The sequence below is a fragment of the Neodiprion fabricii genome, chromosome 7 (assembly GCF_021155785.1).
Source record: "Neodiprion fabricii isolate iyNeoFabr1 chromosome 7, iyNeoFabr1.1, whole genome shotgun sequence".
NCBI classification, from domain to species: Eukaryota; Metazoa; Arthropoda; class Insecta; order Hymenoptera; family Diprionidae; genus Neodiprion; species Neodiprion fabricii.
Window position 1 is genome coordinate 22,796,396 of NC_060245.1, and position 24,849 is coordinate 22,821,244.

At 44.2% G+C, this 24,849-nt stretch overlaps 1 protein-coding gene across 3 annotated transcripts in view; it reads right to left on the minus strand.

The window, feature by feature from the left end:
- The window catches only part of LOC124186052 (hemicentin-2), a 165,916-nt gene that overhangs the window by 51,098 nt on the left and 89,969 nt on the right, over positions 1 to 24,849 (minus strand). For 2 of the 3 annotated variants that reach the window (XM_046577402.1, XM_046577401.1), the window contains exons 3-5: positions 20,357 to 20,738; positions 19,652 to 19,887; positions 11,004 to 11,345 (exon numbers count right to left, since the gene is read on the minus strand). In XM_046577402.1, coding sequence (XP_046433358.1) covers positions 11,004 to 11,345; positions 19,652 to 19,887; positions 20,357 to 20,738 — 960 coding nt within the window. The remainder of the gene's footprint in view (positions 1 to 11,003; positions 11,346 to 19,651; positions 19,888 to 20,356; positions 20,739 to 24,849) is intronic. The other variant, XM_046577403.1, reaches the window with a different exon arrangement.

The following is a 24,849-nucleotide window of genomic DNA, read 5'->3' on the forward strand; positions in this document are numbered from 1 at the left end:
CAACCTCGCGCCTCCTCCACTGGTACCTGCAGCGAAGAAATAACCTACTGTGCTGGGGTTGAACTTAGAGGGAGCCGAGGCAACGTTTCTCTTTATTATAAATTATAATTCAATTTACTCACACGTACCGAGAGCATGGCAGTCAAGGTACGTAAATTAATGAAGGGCCGCACTGCAAGAGTGACTGACCTTTGTGCCTATCGTTCGTCGTCACTGTACGAATCGAACCTGAACTTGAAATAGCTCAGAAAAGTATTTCAAATGCTTAAAAATATTTCATCAATACGCAAATCGAACAGTTGGTTTAGAACAGTTTCGATCGAATCATCTTTAACCCACTGTCGTTATTTTTTCTTTCGCTAATCTTACCGTTCTTACACACTTCTGTACTCCAAGTAAGTCGCACTTGTACGCACAACTTTACTCCAAACCCGCAGACGACTTTACAGTGCTGCTCGACTTGGGCTGTTTTAATTTTTCTTCTCTCGTCTGCTCCAACTTTTTCATGTATAAATCCCGTTTCTCTCGAAGGACTAGCAGTTAATCGTAGCGTTTTATCGTTCTCCAGACAAGTCTTACGTTACTTTTCTCATGCAGCCCTTGGTGTAATATTCTATCAATTATGTCCCGCAGCTCGCAGTCTGTCGATTATTTTTCATCCCCTGCAGGTGAATTAAAATTCGGCACCTTCAATTTCACGCGGAGACGCGGCGGAGAAAGAGGAGAAAGAAGAGGTGGGCGGGGGAAGTGATTTTGCGCTTTAATCAAAAGCTCCGAATTACCGGAAATTGACGCCTCGACGCGCAACTCCGGGAGGGGCGGGGGGCGGTATTCGGTTTGGTTCTGAACAGGCATTTCGGACTACCGAAACTCCGAAGCTCCGGCTACTGCCAAAGCCCCTCGTTCGTTCCGCTCGCTACAACCGCCAATTTCCATCAAATTCTTGATTCGCTTGGTGATAAGGGTAGGGGGCGACAACTTCGATCAAACCAATAACGCATTCACCCTGCGGTAAAAGTGTGAGAGAGAGAGAGAGAGAGAGAGAGAGAGAGAAAGAGAGTACGGTGTCTACCTTGGAGCAAGAGTGCAGGTCTGATATGAACGCGGTTAAACCGTTGCAAGCTTCGCAAGTATAAGGTACGACGTCATATTAAACCCACAACTTTGGCGACATTTCGCACACTCACGAGTGTTTAGTACACACCAAGTTCGCAGCGCGTTACATCATGGTCTACGTTTATACGCGGAGTAATATAAGAGGTATAAGGTAAGTACATGGGTAGGTAGGTGGAACGTTACAGGCCGCAAGAAGAGGAGGCGGAGAAGTAAAACGGAAGAAGCCAAACAACCCTCCGGCGGCTTAGAAATATTGCTCAAAATGTTGGTTATAGTCGACGTCCTGCGCTGGTTCTTGGGAGGTTTGTGTAACCTGTGCAGTTGTAGCTATATCTCGAAAAGCCAGGGATGTAAGTCACGGTGAAACGTGACAGCTCGCTACTCCTCGTTGAAAACGCAGCCCGGATCTAACCTGCTCTTCTCTCAGTTTGTTCGAAATTTCGTTTCTAAATGGTTGCAGGAGGGTTTTCAGCCTTAACAAAAGGAACGCTGATATTATTTACCAAGGGATTATTCTACAGAGTAGTCTAGTCTGGTATGCGAATACTTGTACGAGGTCGGTTCTAGCAGAGAATACGAATCTGATACTGCGATACTGTGATATAATCAGACGAAAGGACGAAACCGCTCGCTAATCGCGTCATAACCGTAAGTTTCGAGGTATATAAGCTGATTAATATCCAACGAGTTTACTTTGGCTCGAAAGATACAAGTTATATCAGGCAGTAATTTGCACCCTCTTGACTCTCGACTCGACAAATGATCACAGGTACGGAGAAACACTCTACCGAAGTTGAAAGGTGGTATTACAAGTTATGAGCCAATTCGATCAACTAATTAATTACGCTGATTGAACGCTAAATTATTCTTTGTTCTAAGAATTGAGTATAAATATTAACGCAAGATTGAAGTAAAAAAAAAAACCATGCCGCCACATTTACCGAAGGACTATCTGGAAAAGGTTCAAGTGAAAGCTTTCTTTTTAACCATAAAGCTTCTTTCTTAACCAAGAAAGCTGTACATTATATCATGAGCATGAGCATCAAACTGGTATATAAATAATTATTCACCACTACATAGTAACGTTGAATTACACGCGTCGTTGCCTACGGGAACTCATACCGCAGGTTGTACCATTCGACACGTAAACTGCGGTAATCCTCAAAGGGATTTAGGTTTCAAACGGAGCGAGAGATACACCGTTGGAATGCCACCATATGTCGACCACAATTTACACGGTAGAAACCGCGATACGATGACATTGGATCATCATCATCATTATCATCATCATCATCGTCGTCATCATCATCATCATCATCGTCATCATCATCGTCATCATCATCACCATCATCGTCATCATCATCATCATCATCGTCAGCATCGTTTTTTCACCAACGTGTGTATAGAGAGGCACCGAGTGCTTTGAAACTGGCACCAAACAGCTGAAAGCTGAGGGTAGTAGGTACAGTTTCGATTCTTCTAGGCAAAGCTAACCAGAAATCAAACGTGCATCTGGAAACCTGCACATGTTAAGAGCACCTCGTACGCGAGATGATCGAGCCGTGAAACCGACGTTCACCATCTCAAAGTTATATCCGTGCTGTTGTTTTAGCAGTTCATTTCCAACGCCCGAGGAGATGGTTCAACAAACCACCTGTAAAATTTTCCCGAAGGCTTTGAGTAAACTTCCATAAATTTACCTTCCAACCGGTGATGTTTATACTCGTCAACGACGATCCGTCCCGCGATCATTAGAAAATGATCACTTTTTCCGCGTAACGTCGAAGTTCTCGTTACACACTTGCAACCTTGGGTATAATCGTTATCAGCGTGACGATGATGGCGGGAGAACGGTACGGAAGTGAGACGGCGTCGTCTCGGCGTCTCAAGGATATTAAATCTGACTTACACCGTGAAGCCGAGCTCGGCGTCCTCTCGACTTCAACGTCGTTGTCACTCTCCTCGTCACCGTTTACCGAAACAATCGCTTGCCGCCTTATTAAGACGAGCGGAACTCGGTCGGGGGTGAATTGCGAGGTTTTCTCTTCCAACCGAAGAGACGGCTCGTACGGCATCCTTCGTCTTCACCCCGTCCAAGAGGAGAAAAACGACGCTGAGTGAAGGAAGATACCCGGGAGGTTGGTTTTCTCCATGTAGCCACCGCTGTTTGTCATATCCGTGTCATTGTGGCTACGGCGGGCGGTTGCCACTATAAGTTCATTTTGCCGGTTCCGTTCTCTTCTCCTTTTTCTTCTCTTCTCCTCTCTTCTCGACGACGCCATTCATCCGGAGAGAAAGAGAGGAATAGCGAGAGAGATTAGCTTCTCGTCCTCCCTCTCGCAACTATAGAGTAACAGGGGGATGAGACGCGAGAGTCTTTCCAAGGTTGAAAACGACTCGCTGCTTTCACGATTGTTTCACAACCTAGCCATTAAATTTAATACAAAACCGTCGCTCCTTCCTCCCTCTCTCACCCCTCGCCGTTATCTCTCACTCTGTATAACAGGTAATACTACCTGCTATATAATACACCTACCCCTCGCAATGAATTATTATTTTAATTCAGGCAGGTTAATTGCTAAACAGCTAATTATGACGCTCCTTCTTAACTTCATACTGTCGACCTATCCCCGGCTTCCTAATGATTAATTATAATCTTCTCGCATTTGTTTGTGTATATATGTAATAATACCTGCAATACGTACAATACACGCATTGTTTAAAGTTTCATTCAACGCGCCAAGCATTTGTTTTCTCTTGTTCTTTCATATTTCAAACAAATACGTAGGTACAGCCAGAGGATTCTTAAAAGCCGTATGTCTCATCCATATAGTAGTGAAAATTGTACATTCTGCACTGCAGTCGCGTCGATGTTTACAAGATCGAATTATCTAATGTTTTAGCTGATTTCCCATGCCGAAGAGAGCCACGAGTAAATATCATATGCAAATTTCATATAAAATATTACTAAAAACAAAATGAAAATGTAATGAAAAACGTACGTCTAACCTATCGATCGACTTGATTATACTTCGCAACCACGTACAGGATGTGAAAACGCAAAAAAAAAGATGAATAATATCGCTACTTTTTTCGAATCACGTCATTATACGCGCATGTATCAACATTAATCGATACGAGGATGATTTCAATTCGTTGGAATATTACTTCAGCGCACGTTGGAACCGCTGTATACGGATTATTTAAAATTTCATTTTTCACCTCCCCGCACTCGGAACTTGCGTAGATTTATCCACTCTCGTCAGCAGTCTCTTTGACGTAGAAAATGGAGGAAAAAGTAAAATTTCAAAAGCAAATACGACGTACGACTGGGAATGAAAATATCATCTCGTGCGGGACACGTAGGTATGAGATTCTAGTACAGGTACACCTGTATTCGTTGGCTATGTAATTTCCCACACCTGGATCGCGAATCGTTTGATCTTTTCGCGCGAAATAATCCATCGAGGGAGTACGTTCGACCCCTGGAGACTGCAGGTATAGAGGGACGAAGGGGAAAGAAAGGGGAAGTAGGAAAGTGAAGTGGGGCTGCGGGTGGAGGACGAACACTCGTGCTAATCCAAACGGTAGGTATCCGGTTCTCTTCGTATACACGAGTAGCACGCGGTTGATCCTGGTCTAGCAGTAAACCAACCACCACTACACATTCAGCCCGCTCGTTGTTAAATTCCTGTATTTAATATTAGGCCGGTACATTGTTCAAGCTGTTTAGCGGCGGGTCTATACATTAACGAAGCTTATTACAAGGGGGGTCTATTAGCTCCTTGTTAACGGAGCAACGAGAGAAGCCAGAGAGACCGAGCCAGGCGGCAGAGTTCGTGCTTGAAAGTTAGGGCAAGGAGGGACCCTCGAGGTTGCCGAGGCAACTGGAAAGCCCAACCTCCTTTGACGGGGCACAGGTCACAAGGATAAACTCTCTGTATCACAATAACGCGGTGTAATATCCACAAGAGTATAATATCCTCTTGCGCAGAGATCATCTTTGAATAATTTTCCATCATGATAAACCGCGTTGCTTGTTAACGGGAACCGCCTTACGGCTCTGTCTGATCGAACGGTACGATACGTGGTGTCCGATGAAAAATCCGTAACAAATTCAAGAATATCTCCGAGACATATTCAGGTGACTCAAGGACATTGAAAATAGAATATTTCCAGGGTGTAAGAAAAATTCAAGGAAATTTCCAGGAACTCGAGAAATTCCAGGACCACTGGACACACCGTGATAAACTACGACTCTCCATATCAGTATTGCCACGAGTTTCGTTGTTCTGAAAGGTTCTTTTGACAAACAGAAGGATAAGGTGCTGTACCAGAATAAGAAACTCTCTTGTTTTCATCCAGAATTCAGGAACTTAAGAAAAGTTTCAAAGAGAACCGGACAAAGAAGAACGCATAAGAATCTCGGTGATTATCGACCCGTGGCGAAGAAGACCGTATCAGGGGGTCAAATTCCAACTGCGAAACGGCGACTGAGCCGAAGGGTCGTAGTTCGGAAGATAAGATTAGGAAAAGGGATTGTTGGAATGACCGGGTGGTGAAGAGACGGTGATCACCGACGAAAACCCGGGCTGCGAACAAGTCGAGAAATGTCGATAGTGATGGTGGCGGTGGAAGCCGAGGACGGAGGCAGCGAAGGCGAACAAAGATGTTTATGTAACCTAATTTTCCGGCTGATTGGCGCACGCGTCTCAACCCCCGCTTCCCCTCTATACATATACCTACACTCTTTTATCTGGGTATATGCCCGTCGACGTCGCTCCGCCCCTTCTCTCAGCGCCTTTTCGTCCCGTGTACCGGGTGCTTTATCGTGATTTAAAGGTAACCTGCTTTTGTTTTCGCGTCACGAGGTAAGCCACCTCGAGTTGGACGTCGGCGCAAACACCCTTTCCCCATCCACCTTCGAGCCCCCACCACCTTTCCAGGGTAAAATCAACACAACCGGGAGAATTCCGTTACACAACTACCCCCTATTACCCTGTACGACCACTGTTCGTTGCTCGTCTCCTTTCTCACCCGTCAGCTTTCAACTCGAGACCATCCAACGAATCGCTCCTTCTCTTCACATGTCCACTTTTGTGTAAATGAAAAATTATAAGATAGCGAGTAGTATTATACATTATATACATATACATACCATAGATAAGGATAAGCAGAAGCGTAGGAGCATGAAAAGTATAATAAAAGCAGAACAGAAGAAGAACAACAAGAAGAAGATGATGCGGGTGGAATTTCTTTGATCTCCGGGAAGTTATTTTCTCATACAAGACTGGACCATATTTGAAATTATCAAAGAAAGTGGAATTTGCCAAGGATGGTTTTACACTATGCAAAATATGAGAGTAAAACTACGAGTAAAATACGCGTTTCGAGATAATAGTAAAATAGTAAAACAATGCCCACCACAAATTTCCGGTTAGTTTGTTCGTCGGTGAAAAAACCAACCAAGATAACAACACCGTCAGAGTTTATTCTATCCCACTTCTTGAAGATGGTAGAATCTTCTTCTTCTTCGAAGAGATAAGCTTATAAAGGAGTGCAAAAAGGGGACTGACTGCTAAACTCGAGTAATAGTTCGGTGTTAACGGGCGGACGTGATTAGGAAACTCCGGACCCTTTCGGGTCTCGAATGCCCCGAAGCGGCGACACTGTACCAGCACCTCTATCGCCATGGTGCAAAGACAGTTGACTAGCTTCTGCGTTTACCTTAACCACCCAGGAAGCCTCGCTCTGTACACGTCTCTAATGAAATCCAGTGTCTGACGGCAGCGTCAAGACAGTAGCCAACAAAATCTCTTCTGGGTATGCATCATTTTCGAACGGTGACCATTCGAAATGTAGCCTTCGCTACATCCCCATTTCTGTTCACCAACCTCCATAAGCGACTTCTTTTCTTCGCATCGACACCGCACCGACTCGCCTGACTCAAAGTTCCTCGGGACAATATCTTTTTGATTGCGGGCTCCTTCTCCCGCACCACCACCACCACCACCACCACCACCACCACTACCAGCTATCCGGGAATTTCTCGTTCTGGAAGGGAGGGTATGGGGGATGTTCGGGGCCGGGCAGCTGTCGCGCGACGACGACGACGAGGAGTAGAAACGCCGAACCATCTCCTCCGCGGCAAGTCTCCGAGGCTTCTCTCCTGTGCGGAGGAGGCCTGTAAATCAATTACCAGTTCGGTCCGGAGCTCCACTCCCGATGGGACTTGCACGTTCGCATCTACGTGCCCTTCCCGCGACCCTTTGTCCAAGTTTTAACCCACCAAACGCGGTGTAGTCCAACACGTGACAGGATCCCCATACTCGACCTACACGTATATACACGTCCACCACCCTACGCTCTCGGACCTTTATTGTTTACCTCCGGAGGGCCGCCGGATGTACCTGAGTAAACGGCCTGGCTACTCCCCAACGCATTCGGCGTGTACGTGTATACGAAATTGATTGCCGCTTGCGCAAATAATGGCAACGGTGTAAACTGTAGACAGTGTTACGTATAGAATCCGAGCCGTGAGCAGATGGTTCGTTCTAGCAGCGGGTTGCGCAAATTTACAATCACGTTATCGAACTCCTGGAAGTACAACGATTGAAATAAAAACAAACGCATTTCTTTCGTCGTGTACCTATAAAAGTATTACATTAAGAGACCAATATATATATTCGTACGTCGAATTTCTCAAATCTTTTCAACATAGAGAATTTTTTCCATCGACAACCAAAAAATTTGTTGTAAAACCTAGAGGAAGTAGGAAAATATTTAGAGGTCGCTACCAATTATTGTTATATTTTTGATTTATTCTTATCTGTACACCCTACGGACGTGTATGTATATTAGTTTATTTTTTTCGTATCGTGGTCCAATTAATCATTATTCACAAAAATCAGTACCGAAAACGAAATTAGAGTAACAAAAATTGTTATCCAAATTTCATCGAGACGGTTAAACTTTCGGATAAAAGACGAGGACAGCAAACTGCGGAATTGTTAGACGCAGTTTGCTGTAGATTGGTGAACGATTAATTGAATCACAATACAGAAAAAAATAAACTAATATATATTCAAATCCGTAAGACGTACACGTAAAAATAGATAAAAAAATATTACAATAATTGCAATGGTAACGACCTCTAAATATTTTCCCACTTCTTCCAAGTTTAACGACAATTATCAATATAAATATTAAATAATTTTACATATAAATTTTTGAAGTGGCACCTGAAAAAAAAGACAAATCAAAAAATGAACACCCTACTGCCTCACGTTAGAGTTCCCCTGGAACACACCGTATACTTATACACCATGACCTGTACATTGTGTATTTGCATACAGTTCCCACCGTCCGGATCAAATCTCGCTGATGGTTTGACAGGTATTTGAATACGGAATACAGGAAACAGTTAGCACAGGTGTGTCTCACGGACTGGCGTAATTACTCGAGTGAATCGTGAATCGCGAGGTGAGATGTATATATTGTATACAATATATTATATATACAATTCTCCTCATCTCGACATTCGCCCCAGGAGGAATCTCTGCGGTTGCATCATGGCGAAATTAAGGGAGAGGCAAAGGGGATGAGACGAAGCAGATAATATAGTGAAATACGTACAATATCCTAAAACTGAAAATATCCACCTCCCCCATCGTGAAGTGGAAATAATTCTTATTGTGCGTACATCTGTACATCCCTAAATATAATTTTCTCAGAGAGCGAGCAAGGCGATAAATTATACTCGTACGAATTAAAATCCCAAAAAGGGTATTTTACACCCTGCACTGAGACACGGCACGGAAACGCGGCGTTGCTCCTCCCGTCATTTTTCCAAGGCACAAAGTACAGATATATCATAAAGTATACCGGAATATTGCAAAATTTTTCACCCGCATTCGCGCAGCATTCAAAAGCAGCTGACTCAACCAGAAGGATATGGTGGGGCGGGCGAAAAATGAATCTGATGAAAAAAGGTTGGGGTGGAAAAAGAAGAGAGGAGGAGGTTCAGCGCCGTTGAAAGGAAGTCAATTATGAGCAGAGAGCGGACTTGCGACTCGTGACTGCAGCGTAAAGAGAGGAGAGGAGAGAGCCGGATGAAGGTAATCTCGCGGCAGTAGCTCCACACTTTCTTTCTTCTTCACGTTGCAATGAGTTGGTTGGTTACCACGCGAATTTCCACCCGATGTACACAAGCTATCCGTGTTAAATCGATTGACCACGAGATCGTGGTCGTCGATTTCTAGGTGCAGATGGAGAAGTCCGTTGAAGCGAATGGAAAGGAGGGGGCACCGGAAGTAGCCTCGAGTACCGGTAACGGAAGTTAGTAGAAATTTATGACGCCGGCGGAAAAGTCGGTGATCCCGGCCATTAGGTTGCGTAGGCGGGAAGGGATTAGGAGAGACAAAACGTCCCTCCACCACCTTACGTCTGCTTGCCTCCCTCTCCTCGAAGGTGGGTAGGTGGTAGTAGTAGTGGTAGTAGTAGGTAGGGAAGACTCGAGAGGGTTTCGTACCTACTAAGCATCCCGGTAAAGCGCATAATCTAGCCTCAGACAAGCCTAGCCTGCCCGACTTTCCCCTCTTAGTTTTTTGTTCCCGCGAAAGCTAATCCCCTTATTCCATCCCCCCCAGCAAAAGCTGAGCTTGCAGAAAGCGTGTAGGAGAGGAGCGGTAAACTTTCGTCCGAAAATAGCCTTTGTGGGACTTTGCGACACACCCAACTGGGATTCCCCTCCTCCTCCACCTTCTCTCTTCCTCTCGTCTCTCTGCAACAACCCCCAAAGCTGACGAACCGATTCATATCGCCCGGTTACAGCTATCGCTCAAAAACTGGATGCTTTGGGGAGGGAGTGACGTCGACCCCCATCCCTCCTCCCCAACTCATGCACTATATTCTAACAAACTTTGCTTAGAAGACCATCTGCGCGTGTTGCGAGATTGTCGTTGAGATGTGAAATATTGCCACAGAATTTCTGTCGCTAGTCTATAATGCATTTATTTTAACCAATGGATGAAGTATATACGAGTAAAATTTATCGAGAACGATTCGTCGATAAGTGAAGAACACGTGTATGACTAACAAATGGATGTGCTAACAGAGAAGTGCAAATTTAATGGATGGACGAGTGCATAAACGATTAAAACTGCACGAAAGGCACTCGGAATTACCAAACAACAGCTCAGGTAAAAGTAGAACCATGTATCGTGTCAATTAGTTTTTCAATCGTAGTGTAGTGATTGCTTAACCTATTCAGTCACAAAAACCATTATAGTGCCGCCTTTTCTTTTTTCTCTTTCTTCTTTTTTTTTGTCATTTCTTTTATATTCCATGTAAAGTGGTGAATTTTTTATTTTTTTTTTTGCCTTTGCAGTCAAAGAAAATACTTCAACTTTGAAATGATCTGTTTTTTTCTTTTTTTTTACTAATCTATAATTGTCTGTAATTGTTACCAATAAATATGTGCAAAAAAACAATGTATCTTCGTGAATGTAATTCGTTAGCGAAGAAATGTGATAAAAGACATATATTAAAAATGCTTGGAATTCATTGGTCGACAAGCACAGATCTCAGAACAACCATTAGATTTACAAAATTCAATACGTAGACGTACCTATTCTCGGCCTAAAATCATCCCGTCTAAAAATAAATATTCCTACAAATTTCATTCAAGACCACTGTCTAAACGAATGTATTGATAATCAACCCAGTTTTCACCCCATTTTAGGGGGGGTTGTTTTTAGTTTTATTAAATATTGACGGCAGATTCGCGTCAAGGGTCACAAAAAAAAAAAATACAAGAAAAAAATATATAATCGTTTCGCTTGGATAAAATACTCGATAGTAAATGAAAAAAAATAAAGGTAGCTTACATTGCACGTCGAGAAGTATGCTGGCGTTCATCGGCGAATGAAGAGTTACGTGCCTCGCTACGCAGGCAATAGTGGCGTTGTGATGACCCCTGAGGACGTTCAGATGAGCTCCGCTACGCCGGCCAACAACGGACGGGAGTATCGTCAGATTGTTGGGCGGTTGTTCAGGCCCGTCCAAAGTCGCCTGAGAAAGGGTCATGCCCCAGGACAAGACAGGGGGTGGATTGCCACCTTCGACACCGCACTCGAGAGTCAGTTCAGATCCCTCTTTAACCGGAACGAATTGATTTCCCGGATCCAATCGACGCCCGTCGATCAGCAGGTACGTCGCTCTCGGGGCCTCTGAAACAGTTTCATCTCAGTAGTCAGGTTGATCCCAGGTTACGTAGAAAACACAAGTGTGATAACAAAATGATCGTTGAATATTACGTGGAAACGGAGAATGGATTATTCATCCGCGATCGCACAGCTTTCACATTCAGTTGTGAAATGAAATTCTTGGAAAAGAGAGAAGATACGAAGATTGAACTTTCAAATCTATCATTCATTTGTGCGCAAGGTATAAGATTTGCTTAATGAAATATGGAAAAACGACTTTGGGTTGGTGAACAAGAGAGTAAGAGAGAGAGAGAGAGAGAGGACGTTTCTCCGTCCTTTTTACAACAGCCTTTTTCAAACCCGTCAACGATTGCTATACCTATTTAACGAAGCAACAGGCAGGCAAGCAGACAGGAAGAGAGGGAGAAAGAGGACCTCGTAAATACGCCCCCTCGGTTCTGAAGTCACCGGAAGCGAATTCGGGAGTGAATTACTGTTCGGGTCTCGGTATCCGTTCGATATCAAGAGCGATAAGAATAAGGTAAAGACCAGGAAATACCAGGAAAGACCGATTTTCATCCGTAGAACGTGCGCGGATAGTAATCTCCAAGAGTTATGGGGTCGGCTGCACGCGCCCAGGTGTGTTGACGTGAGGCCGTAAAGTCGAATTCAAGAAATTGCATCAACCCCGTCAAAGTGGTTAGAAATTTTCACCACAACTCTCAAGCGATAAGGAGACGTCGTCGAACTTGTACCAAAAGCCGCGTGGTGTCGGAACAGGAGAGAGAGAAAGAGAAAAAAACAAGGGAGCTGAAGAACAGAATCAAGGATATCGATTTTGTATCAGACACACCCGCGACGGCTCGTGACAAAGCGTTATTTAACACCTGAGGATGGCGAAAGGGAGAAAGAAAGAGAGGGAGTGAGTGTGTGTGAGAGAGAGAGAGAGAGAGAGAGACGGTCAACGGCGTGCGTTCGTCGAGGGTAAAAAATCGATCCTTAAAACGTAAGGGAAGAAGGAAGGAAGAAAGAAAGATGTGTAGCCTGTACATTCAGCGACGCCCTGTTAAACCCTCGACGGAGTGGGGGGGGGGGGGGGGGGGGGGTCTGAGGCAATCCAATCGGGGAGAGGCTAGGCAGACAGACTGAGTCGTAGAACGATTTCTGGAAACGGCAATGTCTCTTCCAATAATCATCCAGATTGCTTTCGGTAGCCAATAAATAGGCAAGATTTAAGGGGTGAATTCCAACCGCCATCCACCGCTATATACTCCTCTCCCTTCCTCTTCTTACCCTCTTCTGTATATATATATATATATCTCTCTCTATCTCACTCTTTCTCTCTCGCGATCCGATGCGATGGGTACACACGCACGAATGCTCTCGCCAAAGTAACGTTAACGTTTATACGCGTTCGCATTCATCCCCCCGGGGGCGTTTCTTCTTCTCGTCGGTCGTTTTACCCTGCCTTAAAAGTCTGAACAACGCAGCAGACGCTCCGGTTGTTTCACATGATGCGGAAAGATTATATACTACGTTTCACTTTTTACTAACTAACCAAACCAACTCCCCTTCCAGTCTGCAACTCTGCAGAACGACCAATTCCGTTAAAACTAGTCAATCGGCCAATGTATCAATTCCGTTTATAATCATGAATTTGCGTCTGTCCTTCTGACTGGACACTTTCTTCAATTTAAAATATATGGAATTAACTTAGCATACCTGTATGTAAATGGGTGCGTTATATTCGTCGACGGTTTTGAATAATTAGAATATAAAGTAAAAAACACCAATATTTAGAATCAAAGTAAAAAACACTACATTATTTTCTCTCGCCGTGTTTTTCATGTCTACAAAAATCATTTCTTTTTTTTTTTTTTTTAAATTCACTTATAGTTTTTTCTCACTCTGGAACTCACCCACGCGTTTGAAAGTTGATGATATTCAAATTTTGAATCGATCCAATGAGCAGAGGCTCAAACACCGAAAGTACAATCCATTGATACAGTATTAGTAGGGATTATTTGAAATACTGCAAGTATCGCTTAAATTTTCGACAGCTGAGAGATCGTTTCTAGTCGGAAGGCAACCGACGATTCGCAAGGTTTGAGAAAAAAAACCTACATTCTGCAGTCGATATCGACTACGTGAGAATTTGGAGGTAAGCAAATCGAAGTGATGAATATACAGAGCGAGTCAAATGAAACTTATTGTTAGTCGATGAATTAGACCGTACCCCTAACCCAATCTGGCAAATGTTTAGTACATAACGTCATCAAGTCACACTAGTACTGTTATCAAAGTAAGATTCGAAGTCTTCATGTAAGTAACCACTGTGAATAAGAAACAATAATGAAGCCATAACAACAAAGAAAAGACGACAGCACGAAATGACAACAATTGGGTTCGTCTTGGCATATGAAAGTCATGTTTACTCATGGGTGTATGTATACTGAACATTCGCTAGTTTGGCTGAGAGGTGGGGCCCCAATTCATCAATTAAGCTCCTCCCATTTTCGGAGTGTCAATTGACTGACCCTGTACACATATGTATACATATATAGGAATGAATTCAAGAGGTGCGTAACACCAAACATGTAAAATTCGAAGTTTGGAATAAACATGATGCGTAGTGTCGGCATCAGCTGTAGTTATAGTGGTACGAGGATGTCAAAAAAAAAAAAAAGAATTGGAGAGCAGAGCGTGTTGGGATAGCGTAGCCACGTGGAAAAGGTTATTTATACGGCACGTGGAGAGAAGAGACAAGGAGGCAGGCAGGCAGGAAGGAAGGAAGGAAGGAAGCGAGGCGACAGAAAAGTAAGAGTGAGAGTGAAAGGGAGGGAGGGAGTGGGGGAGAGAACGGGCGGGACGAGTGAACGAACGAACGAATGAACGAACCAACAATTCATCTTCGCCAGTGTGTTTCCGTTGGGAATGGGTTCGTAGTAGTAGCTGACGTGTTTAATACTTGCCACACTTTATCATTCGCTGGTGGAGCTTCAAAAGAACAGCCACGCGCACATACCGAAGAGGAGAGGAGAGGAGAGGAGAGAGAAACAAAAAAAAACCCCCCAAAAAAAAACAACCCACTCAAAGAGTGATTGAAACAAAAAGCGTAGAATCCGTGGATACAGCCTTGCTCACATGCATGCACGCCTTGTATATTATCATGCATATTTTAGCATGTTATACAGGAGTTCGGGGTCGACCCACGACCGGCACCTGCCATCCTACCCTGCCCAACCCCCCCATAATTCGTTATAAAAACACGTTTTTCACGTCACCTTTATGCATGTATCCATACACAGTAATTTATACCGTATCTGACAATGAGGCATATAGACATAAGAGGAAGAGAAATGGGACGTGTATGAGGTACGGGGGATTGAAACAAGCGTACAATACACCTACTTCCAAATTCTCATCTCTCTCTCTCTCTCTTCAAGCAACGTAGTTATAACACGTGAGGATGAGGGGGAGAGGGAGGAATATCGTTTTAAATTTTCGCGAAGACGCGCCGTCGAGCCGTTCAAAAACGCGTCCGTCGACGTAACTCTGGGCAGACGGAAGGTGGATGAAGGGTTGGGGAGGGGGAGGATCCTTTAAAATGCAAATATCCTAGCGGGAAAACGCGAGGCGCGTACGAAAAATTGCCCCTGTCCGTCCCGGCTGAGATTGGCCGGGCAACGATCACCGCGAGAGCAGCCGGATAAAAACGTAGCAGAACCAACGAACCCTTCTCCTCCCTTTCACGTTTTTGGCAACGTATGTACGAGCATTTCTATATCCCGGGTAGAAAAACGTATGCATGTATGTATGTACGTATGCACGTGTATGTGGCCCATAAAGCACGAACGGAAAAACCGCCCTCGAACGCACGGGTCGAGGTCCTCAAACCTGCTCGTTCATCTTCACTCGCGCCTCCCGCCCGATTTCACACGGAATAAGAGGAATAACATACGCCCGCGTTGAAATGTGTTTAGCTACCCTTTTCCCCCCTCCACACCCGCCCGTAACTTTTTTTACTCCGTAGAACTCTTCTTTTCTTGCAGACGAATTTTTCGTACCGTCGATTTTGTTGTTTTGGTGCGAATAATTTTTACGGAGGGAATTAACTTTCAACTTCGGCACGGTGCTTTTTTTCCAAGTTTTTCTTTCGTTTTCTTCCACTTTGTTGTTTCGCGGTTTTCTACATTTTCTCTTTCAGCTTCCAATTATTCCTGCGTAATTTCCAGTGAATTGATTGCTCGAGGAATATATATTACATATTTCCATATCGTGTGTGTATATATATACTTGTATATATTACAGGGGTCCTTGTTTCAGGTATTGATACATTTTTTTCACCCCACCCCTGAAATCTACTTCAAATAATTCAAAAACAAATGACTAATTTTCTTAGATTTTTACCTCAACTCTAAGACAGTCCGCACTTCTAAATAAAAAAAAGTCGTATTTCGATATATATATATATACATATGAGGCATTCCACGCCGATTCAGTAAACCGTCGACCGTGACGTTTTTTAATTTCACCACGGATTTCTCCTACGTTAGTACAACTCCTGAAAATCTTCCTAAAAGAATTTTCAAATAAATTCATAATAAAAAATATCGTAGTCAACAGTTTACTGATTGTGAGTCGGCATGGAATGCCCCATATATATACACACGCGCAAAATGGAAAAATCTTTCCCGACGACTGACTAATCGACTGACCGAACGTACCACGGAATTAAAACGGGAAAATCGGAAATCAATAACCCTACACGTTCTCTGTAAAAATTCTCCTCGATCTCGCCATTTAACGTACTTACAATTTTTCCTATAATAGAGAAGTGGATTAGGATTGACATGGAAAGAACAAAGTAAATAAAAAATCGGCGTTAAGTGGAAATAAGAAGAGACAAATCCCATTTAACATTGAAATGAAAAAGTTTCCATCAGATGCTCTGTAAATTTAGAGAAAGAGTTCAATTTTTTTTTTCGAAACGAAGTTATTCCTATAATAGACACTAATTGCAAAACTCTCTCTCCCTCTCCCTCTCTCTCTCTCTCTCTCTCTCTCTCTCTCTCTGTATGTTTTCCTAGTTTCTACACTCTCGCGAGAAGTGCAGCGCAGTGAGAACCGAACGGCCAGCGTTCGTTGTTCTCGAGGAAATTCAGATTGACAGCACTTTAGAGAAGCGTCTATCCCTCCTCTCTCTTCACCCACGAGGATCTGCTCCTTCCTACCTGTAGACGTCAGTCTCACCAAACTCTAATTCAGCTTCGGCCGTAGGGCATCGGGAAAGCACGATCCAACGCCTCGTCCAACCTCTATTCTCTGACCCAACCGACTGACGATTCCTGACGTCGATCCTCCCGTCTCGACAGCCCATCGAGAAAACGACGAAGGATGCCAACCGACCTCGAAAGAACCGAAGCGACGGTCCGTGACTTTTGACACGTCAAAATTTCAACCCTGAAACCGCCCTCCTCGAATCCACGAAATGATCTATCGATCCATCGCGAAAACGTGATGGTTTTTTAGTATACCCGTTATAACATCAGACATTGAAGTACCAGATATCGGAGTGAAAAAGGGTGAAACAGCAGCGAAGAAGTATAGAAAGAAGTTTGGTTGTTTGATGTCGAAATTAACTGATTCAATGCACGATGGCGATGCCTGCCGGGATAGCAACTGCAGTGGTAAATATATATATATATATATCATATATATATATCAGGTTAGATTTTATTTTCAAACTGTAAGTTAAACAGTAAACAGAAGAGGAAATTGAATCGAAAGGTTTCGAATTTGTCGTTTCCTCCTGTCCGGCCAGCGAGCTAGGTAACCTAACCGTATTTATTCGTCAAGAGAAAATCTTTGACTGCAGTTTTATCTCGTTTCCGACTCGAGAGAGTTCACGTGTAGTACACAACCTAGCTGCTAGATCGTTTCCTGGTGAAAGAGAAAAGAAGAGATAGGAGAGACGTATAAAAGTTGGTCGGTTGCCATGCCCTTTGAGGTCCTTATGGGATCGTCCGCCCCGCCGAGACCACGTAGAAGTAAACACCGGAGAAGAGAGTAGAAAAAGTGTTAGAAATTTTCCATCCCAGTTTCCGCTTCAAGAGTTCCCCGTCTAGTGTGTGTATCAATTACCGCGAGCATAGTGAAATAAAGGGAATACCAACGGAGATAAAGCAAGTATAAGGAGGAAGATTTCTCGAGACAACCAGTTGACAAGTGGGAATACAATTCCCTGCCGTTTGATTACCTCGACCGTACGAATATCCGGCCGATTACACACCGGGTTGCCACGTCGTCGCGACATGTTAGGGAGTACAAGTGGAACGTTGTCGAGCCGGAAACAACGCAAGAAGAATTTCAGAAGCAATGGAATCAGAACATCGGAAGAGACGCGCACCGATTCGACGTTAATCTCTCCCCATGTTATACAGGCGGAATTTTTATCCGGTAGAAGATATCTGATCGAATAGATCCAAGTTCCGAAGGATTACATATATCCGAGTGACGGAATTATTTCAAGAGTGCATCGCTGCCCTCGTGGTATGCAACTTATTGGCTGGCAAGTGATCCCTTTTCAAATTCTACAAGCAGCAGCAGCAGCAGCAGCAGCAGGAGGAGGAGGAGGAGGAGGAGGAGGATATCTATGCGATATTCATGGAAGCATGACGAGTCTAGCGAAGATCCATTCGTCCCTTGGAGTGGGAAACATCGTCGAGCGCGTTGTCTCCTGTAATATACCATTAATTAGAGGGTCACCCTCTCGGCTAATCAATGGGTAGTTAGTGGCCGGCGACTAGCTCGAAACTCCTACGCATCGCTGGTTTAATGCTGCCGCGATGCTGCGTTGTCGAAGTGCATACGGTGCAGTCCTTTGATGCTGTTGCACTGATTAAACCTGCTGCATCAACTATGTAATACTGAAACACCGAAGCGGTTATGGTTATTCATGGAAATTTTGGAGCGAAGGTTTAACGAGGTTCACGTGGCTGCTGAATCCAAAACCCTTCGAGACCATCGTCAGAGGCTTGAGGTTTTCCAATTCCGAGAATTCACGCTTACTTTTCTTTACTCCTTCTTTTTCTTTTGTTATCTGTTATTACAAAATTGTCCATCCATGATAAAATATTCGCCAAGCTGTAAAAGATCTTTGTCGATGTTCTTCAGGTTGTCCGAGATCACAGAGACTCTCGACTCTTGATCTTTCAAACTCTTTCAACGTGTACGATTCGCTCGAGATAACATTTGGGAAGTTGAAAAAGAGTCGAAAAACCCACGACCCAGCGGTTTTACAAAAAGCTTCTCGTCTCAAATTAAATATTGTCATTTTCGACGATTTAATCGCAAAGCTATCTGATCTGATACGATCTAGAACCGGATCTATCAGTCTTCTCCTTATTTCCACCCCCGTTTAGAATTCCCTCGACCACCGCCAAGCTCCACCCTCGGAATGGAATCTTCGACATAAAAGAAGAGAAAAGAAACGGAGATGATCCATAGGTGGTTGATCCGCAGGTGGAAATGAAGAAAAAGATATGAAAGTGGATAGCTGACTGCAGACGTACGGCATTCTCTCCTGCACTCCCTTTTATACTCGGCCACTACTCCGCCTTCTCCATCAGCCATCAGCCATCCGGCATCCGTCGGACGCGAGATCCTTTCCTCCTCCTTCCAACCTCACCCATGGAAGTCGTCTAAGAGCGTCGATATCCGTCCGGAAGTACAATGTTCCTCATCGTCTGGCGTCCGTTCGTTCGATCGGCGATACACATATATATACGCGCACACACACGTGTATCTCGCCGATATCTCAGTGATCGATGGGGATGAAACGGATGGAGCGAAATCGTGCCCGGAAAGGAAGGTAAGGCAAGTAAAGGAAAGTAAAGGAAAGGGAAGAAAAAGGAATGGAAAGTGTGTCTGCTCTTGCCCTTTGGCAGAGTTTGATAGCCGTGGAGAGGAGGTCCAGGTTCTCCACCAGCGTAAGATTCGCATTACGAACTACCGCTACTACCCCTTAGCGATATATAATCTACCTTCCCGGAAATCTGAGAGTCTGAAGTAAACGTTAAATTCAATTCCTCGACTCGTCCAACGCAGTTACAGTAGTACAGTATATGCATCTCGGGTTTCCCGAACCAAGAGAGGGTACGCGATAACGAGATCAAAAGACTAATCGGGATTCTTTTCGTGACTGTTATACGACGAACGTTACGAACGGCTGTATAACGAATCGGGGTGAAAAAAACTGATAAGAAGACCGTAATCAGGGTGCAGGGTTTACACGAAGAGAAGCGTTGATGATGTTTTCATCCACTCACCCAACACTACGAGCTTCACGGGTCTTCCGGCAAGGATCTTTCCCCTGTCGTCCTCCAGGGTGCAACCCCATGTCCCGTCGTCCTCTAGCCTGACGTTATCGATGTGGAGGGCGGCGGTTGTCGAATCCCCGATATACCTGTGCCCGGTACCGCTCATCTCGGTCCTCGTATCTATCGTGATCATGTCTACGGGATTGCCGTTATGAACCCAGGTAGCAGGTCGGACTCTGTAGCTTCTGGAACAAACAGCACAATAGAAAACATCGTGAATGGTAACCATGGTTCGTGAGGTTCAAACTCGTGAGATTCGATATTGGGTTGTCTCAAATTCCGTGTGAACTACAGTTAACCAACAGATGATACTATTACTAATATTTTTCAAACTCGACTCCCTCAACGCCTAAATTCTATGGACTGTGACAAATGTGATTAATTTCCTAGTTTGAATTTAAGATCACACGTCACACTGAAAGAAAAATATAGATTTGACTCAAAAAAAAGTGCAGTCCATATATATTCACCACAGCAGATGTAAAATCTACATTAAATTTTTATCTCCGTGCAGAGTTGTAAAAGTGCCTAGGCACGAGCATCTTTTTTCGTACTTTGGTACATTTGACGTACGTACATTCCTATTACAGTTCCTGTACTTTTACAGACATACAAAATATGAAGTTAGTGTAACTTTTAGAAATTTTCCCACACCTAGACGCCGGAAGCAGGAACTTGGAGTAGTTCGCGTTTAGCTCGCAGGGTAGAACGACCTTGCGTTGGGGCTTGGCGACGATCTCGATACCGGTTTTGGGGGACCCCGAGGTTCCCTGAGCCCTCGAAGTGACCGGTACCGAACCGAGAGGTCCGTTAGTTGGCCAGGGTTCCTCGTCAGGTGCCAAAAGAGCCGCTGGCTCGACCAGATCGTCGGATATCACCGGTGACGAGATATCGACAACCGGCGTTAAGACGCCATTAAAATTCGTAGTCGTCGATGTTGTACTCGTCGTCGTCGTCGTTGTCGTTGTCCTTCGCGCCCTTCGGCTTCCCTCCTGCCGACCTCGTAGAGCGAAGACCCCAGCTTCGTTCACGGAACCTGAAACGAAACGAAATAGTTAGTGAAATTGAATTTCGTAGTGATCGAAGGGTGTGATTTCAATGTTCAAGATTCAAAATCCTGTAAATAAATTGTTTCCAGTTATCTGGCCGAAAAATGTTTCCCTAGATCATAACCAAAAGAGATAATTAATAACCTGCGGACAGTTGTCTCGCACCATTTTTTTTTTTTTTGGATGGAAGGAAAAGTAATAAGATAATAAATATTTGAGGAAGTTTAGAGGCATACATATAAGTAAAATGCAAAAATTTACTATCAACAAATACTCAAAAAATATACCGCGTGCCGCATGTCTCGCGAGAATGGCTCCAGTGTCACCATCTTTGAATATTTGTTGATAACAATTTTTTGTATTATACTTAAATATATGCCCAATAACGTCAATAAATATTATTACCCTATTACTTTTTCCTCCGTCCAAAAAAAAAGAAGTAGCTAAAAACGCACTCGTCTTTTGTTTTTACAATGGTGTTGACCATCAAACCAAAGTTCAAAATAGTTCGAGTTACTGTAAAATGAAAAATTCCAACCGCAAGTGTTAATAACACAGTTCCTTCACTTCTCACGCTTTCCACAATTTCACCCGAAGCGAGGTTCCAAGTGATAATTTTGCAAAGTCCGCGTGCGTAAATGGTAGGTACACGGTTGAATTCAAATATCAAATTTCTATTCACACACATACACGAGAGGAAAGAAAATTACTACCACCACTCCATACCGCACAGGGAGGATAGAGCACGTGCGATTCGTTTAGTATTCGGGACTCGGTCCCTCTTTCCGGTTCTCAGAGGAACGTTTCCCTCCCGAGTCCCGTGGCTAAAATTAGGCCCTTAACTCGCGAAGCACCGCGTCGCACGGCTCACGCCTTCGAATAAAATGGTAAATATTCCTCTTCTCCACCATCTGCAGCTAAAAAAGCAGCAGCAGCAGCAGCAGCAACAGTAGTAGCAGCAAAACGGAGGCGAGTCGAGTTAGCAACGTCGTCCTTGCCTCCGGAATTCGATAAAGTTGCGACAACGCCGTTCGTTCAGTCCCCAACCTCGTTTCCGCCACTCCCCTTCACGGCTTCTTCTTCTTCTTCTTCTTCTTCTTCTTCCTCGTCTTCTTTTCCTTGTTCTTCTTCTCCTCCGGGGAAAACGAACAGACAATGAAAAACTAATTGTTGACCGAGTTTTCTTCTCACCCCTGCGACCTTTTGTCTTCCTTTATCCGCAAGTAACGACCGGCGTATCTGTAATACACTCTGGTGTTTCCGGCTTCCGTCCGACTTGAATCGGTTTTCCCTTTTATTTGGATATGTTATCGGGCGTTCATCATTCCTCTCAATATTTCACTCAAATATTTCAATCAGCTTTTGAAATCTTGAGGGTAAAAATACTACTGAATACCTTTTTGATACTCCAAAGAATCAAATTACTTTCAAACGTAGATCTCTCTCTCTCTCTCGCTCTCTCGCTCTCTGATATTCCATTCTTCTTATCATTACCCTCCCTGTCATTTTAATTCTGCTCATCTGATGCACCAAAGAAAAGAGACCACTGTTCTTTTTGACACTCAAAAGCTGGCTATCGAAAGGGTGAGTATATTCCATGCTCGAGACCGCAGCTTGCACAAAAGAATTTCATTGTCGTTGAGACTACAAGCTTACCTGCATACCACGAGACAATAAGAAAAGAAACTAGGTATCACTTTGATTTATCGATCGGTTCATACAGGGTATAGAAAAATTTCGATACCCAAGTGTAGCTACAGGAATTTCCTTCTCCTCCTCGCAGGAGCTCTTGTAACATGGTGGAAAAGCTCCAGCAGCTGATTCTGTTCTTATTGTTATTATTCACCTGTAAAGTAGGGCGTGAATTGCAACGTAGCGCGAAACTGCCGCATGCGGAAACCGGACGTGGAAACGGGCATTAACCGTTAAGCTGCATTCTGGCGTTGGTGTAACACTGCATATACCGTCAAGGATACAGGCAGCCGGTGCCATTTGACGGTGTTCGACACAGCCGCATGCATTATTCACGGTGCAGGGTATGGCTGGCTAGCTATCCATCCCTCGTTTGTTACTGTACCGCGTCCCTGATTAACGTACATACATAGTGTACAATGTTCACGAATCTCTGCTCTTCTAGTCGTCCAGAGATAATCCTGGTACCAGTTGTTGACTCCAACGTGTTTGATCGCTTTTCCACTTTTACACTCCAATTAACGAAATCATCGGAGGGTGTCTCTTTTTTTTTCTTATCCAATCCTGTTGTAACTAAAAACTGAACAAGAATCGATTCCCTCCTCTTCGTATATGATATAGAGCATCGGATAAAACAAACTCTATATAATAAATAATGAAGTGTTGATAGTGGAGGATGGAGCATGAGGAGTGTGAGAAGCGAGTGGTGGTTCTAAGATGAATAGTAGTTGGAGGAAAAAGGGGGTTGCAACGGGTATAGGAAATAAATTAGATAAGAAATCGATACAAGATAGAGATAAGAGGTCTGTTATACAATTGGCGGCTGTGGGTTGCTGTCCGATAAAAAGAGAGTTATTGCCATACTGTTTGTTCCTTCGCCGTTCGTTCGACTAGCTGGCACGAAGGCCATGCCCAGCGGAAGGAAGAAAGAAACTCTCGCCTCCATATTTCACCACAACGCCAAGCGTATAAACGGACAACGAGAAAACTACTATAATTGGACCGAACCATACCCATACAGACGTTGCTGCTGACCAAGCGGAAAAGGTACGTTCAATATTCAGCAGGAGGAACAATTAAATTCGTTTTTATAATGAAAAAACGTCAAGTGTAACCTTCACTCCAGACCGCTGCTTATCGGATGAACTGACAATGGATTCACGGCTTTAAAGAAACAAGAGCCGCGATAGGTAGGTATACGTAAAGTGGTACGTTTCCAGAGCTTGATAAAATCAGATACGTTACTGCATACGTTAAAGTGTGAACTAGGATGCAGTGCCAAGTTTTGGGAATCGCCTTGCGGCTTGGTGAGTAACCGAGTAACTTGGCGCCCTTAAGTAAGAGTGACAGGTACGGTGGCATCGGCATTGTTTCCATATCCTCCACCCGTATTATACGCGAAGAGGAGTAAGAAAGAGAAGAAGGAACGGGTTGAGAGAGGGATGAAGATCACAAGGTTCGCCCAAGGAGCACGTCCATTCCGCGAATGGAGGTGGAAATGTGGTTGTACAAGGAGGTCTGGGTGTGTACTATATCGCCGGAATCGCCCTGTGAATGAATCTATCCGCCAAGAAATTCATGGCACGAACGGCTTTGATGGCGCTCGGAGTGATTCTCGCCCTCGGCGGCACACCCAGACCAAGGAGTCCTCATCCTCGTCCTCCACCTCCTCTCCTTTCAGCCCCGTAGCCGTCACCTCGGGCCTCTCCCGCTTGTACCTTGACGACGCTTTAAGCGGCTTAAGTGGCTCCCAGGAACCGCCGCACATTCGCTCGCTCTCCCTTACCACCCTACCACCTACCACTAATATGACTTTATAAATGGGAGCAGGAACGCAGGGTGTTCACTCGGCCTCCGCGATTTTGGAAAAAGATTTACTCCTTGCCTCCTCGAGGTTTTGGATACGTGAATCGAGTGAAGAAAAAAATCATTGTTTCAGGATAAAACCGGAAGAATATGAATATATATATATGGATGTATACCACCGTATAAACGTGTGTATACTCTACTCGAGCCGTGGGCTGGTTGCAAAGTAAAACTCCGTATAACCAACGTCGTGTAAACTGTATAACGAGGCGGGTTAACGATCGTTTGAAAACCGCGTTGTATGAAAACTTTTCCTACTCCCCCAGTTAGTGTAGGCTGGAGATACTGTTTTTTTTTGGGGGGGGGGGGCGGAAAATTAAGAAACTAACCGAGGTCCCGACAAGCTCTTTCAAAACCTGTCACTTGCGGGTCGAGCAGTGAAGTTCAGTAGCTGTTAGTTTCCCGTTTCGAGGTGGCAGAGAGTGCTGTGACGGAGGTGATGGTAACTAGCAAAGTAAGCAGCTTATAACGAGGTCTTTAACACTTTCTTAGACATACGTATTATACGTTCATGTACGTACGTAAAACTTAATAAGCGCG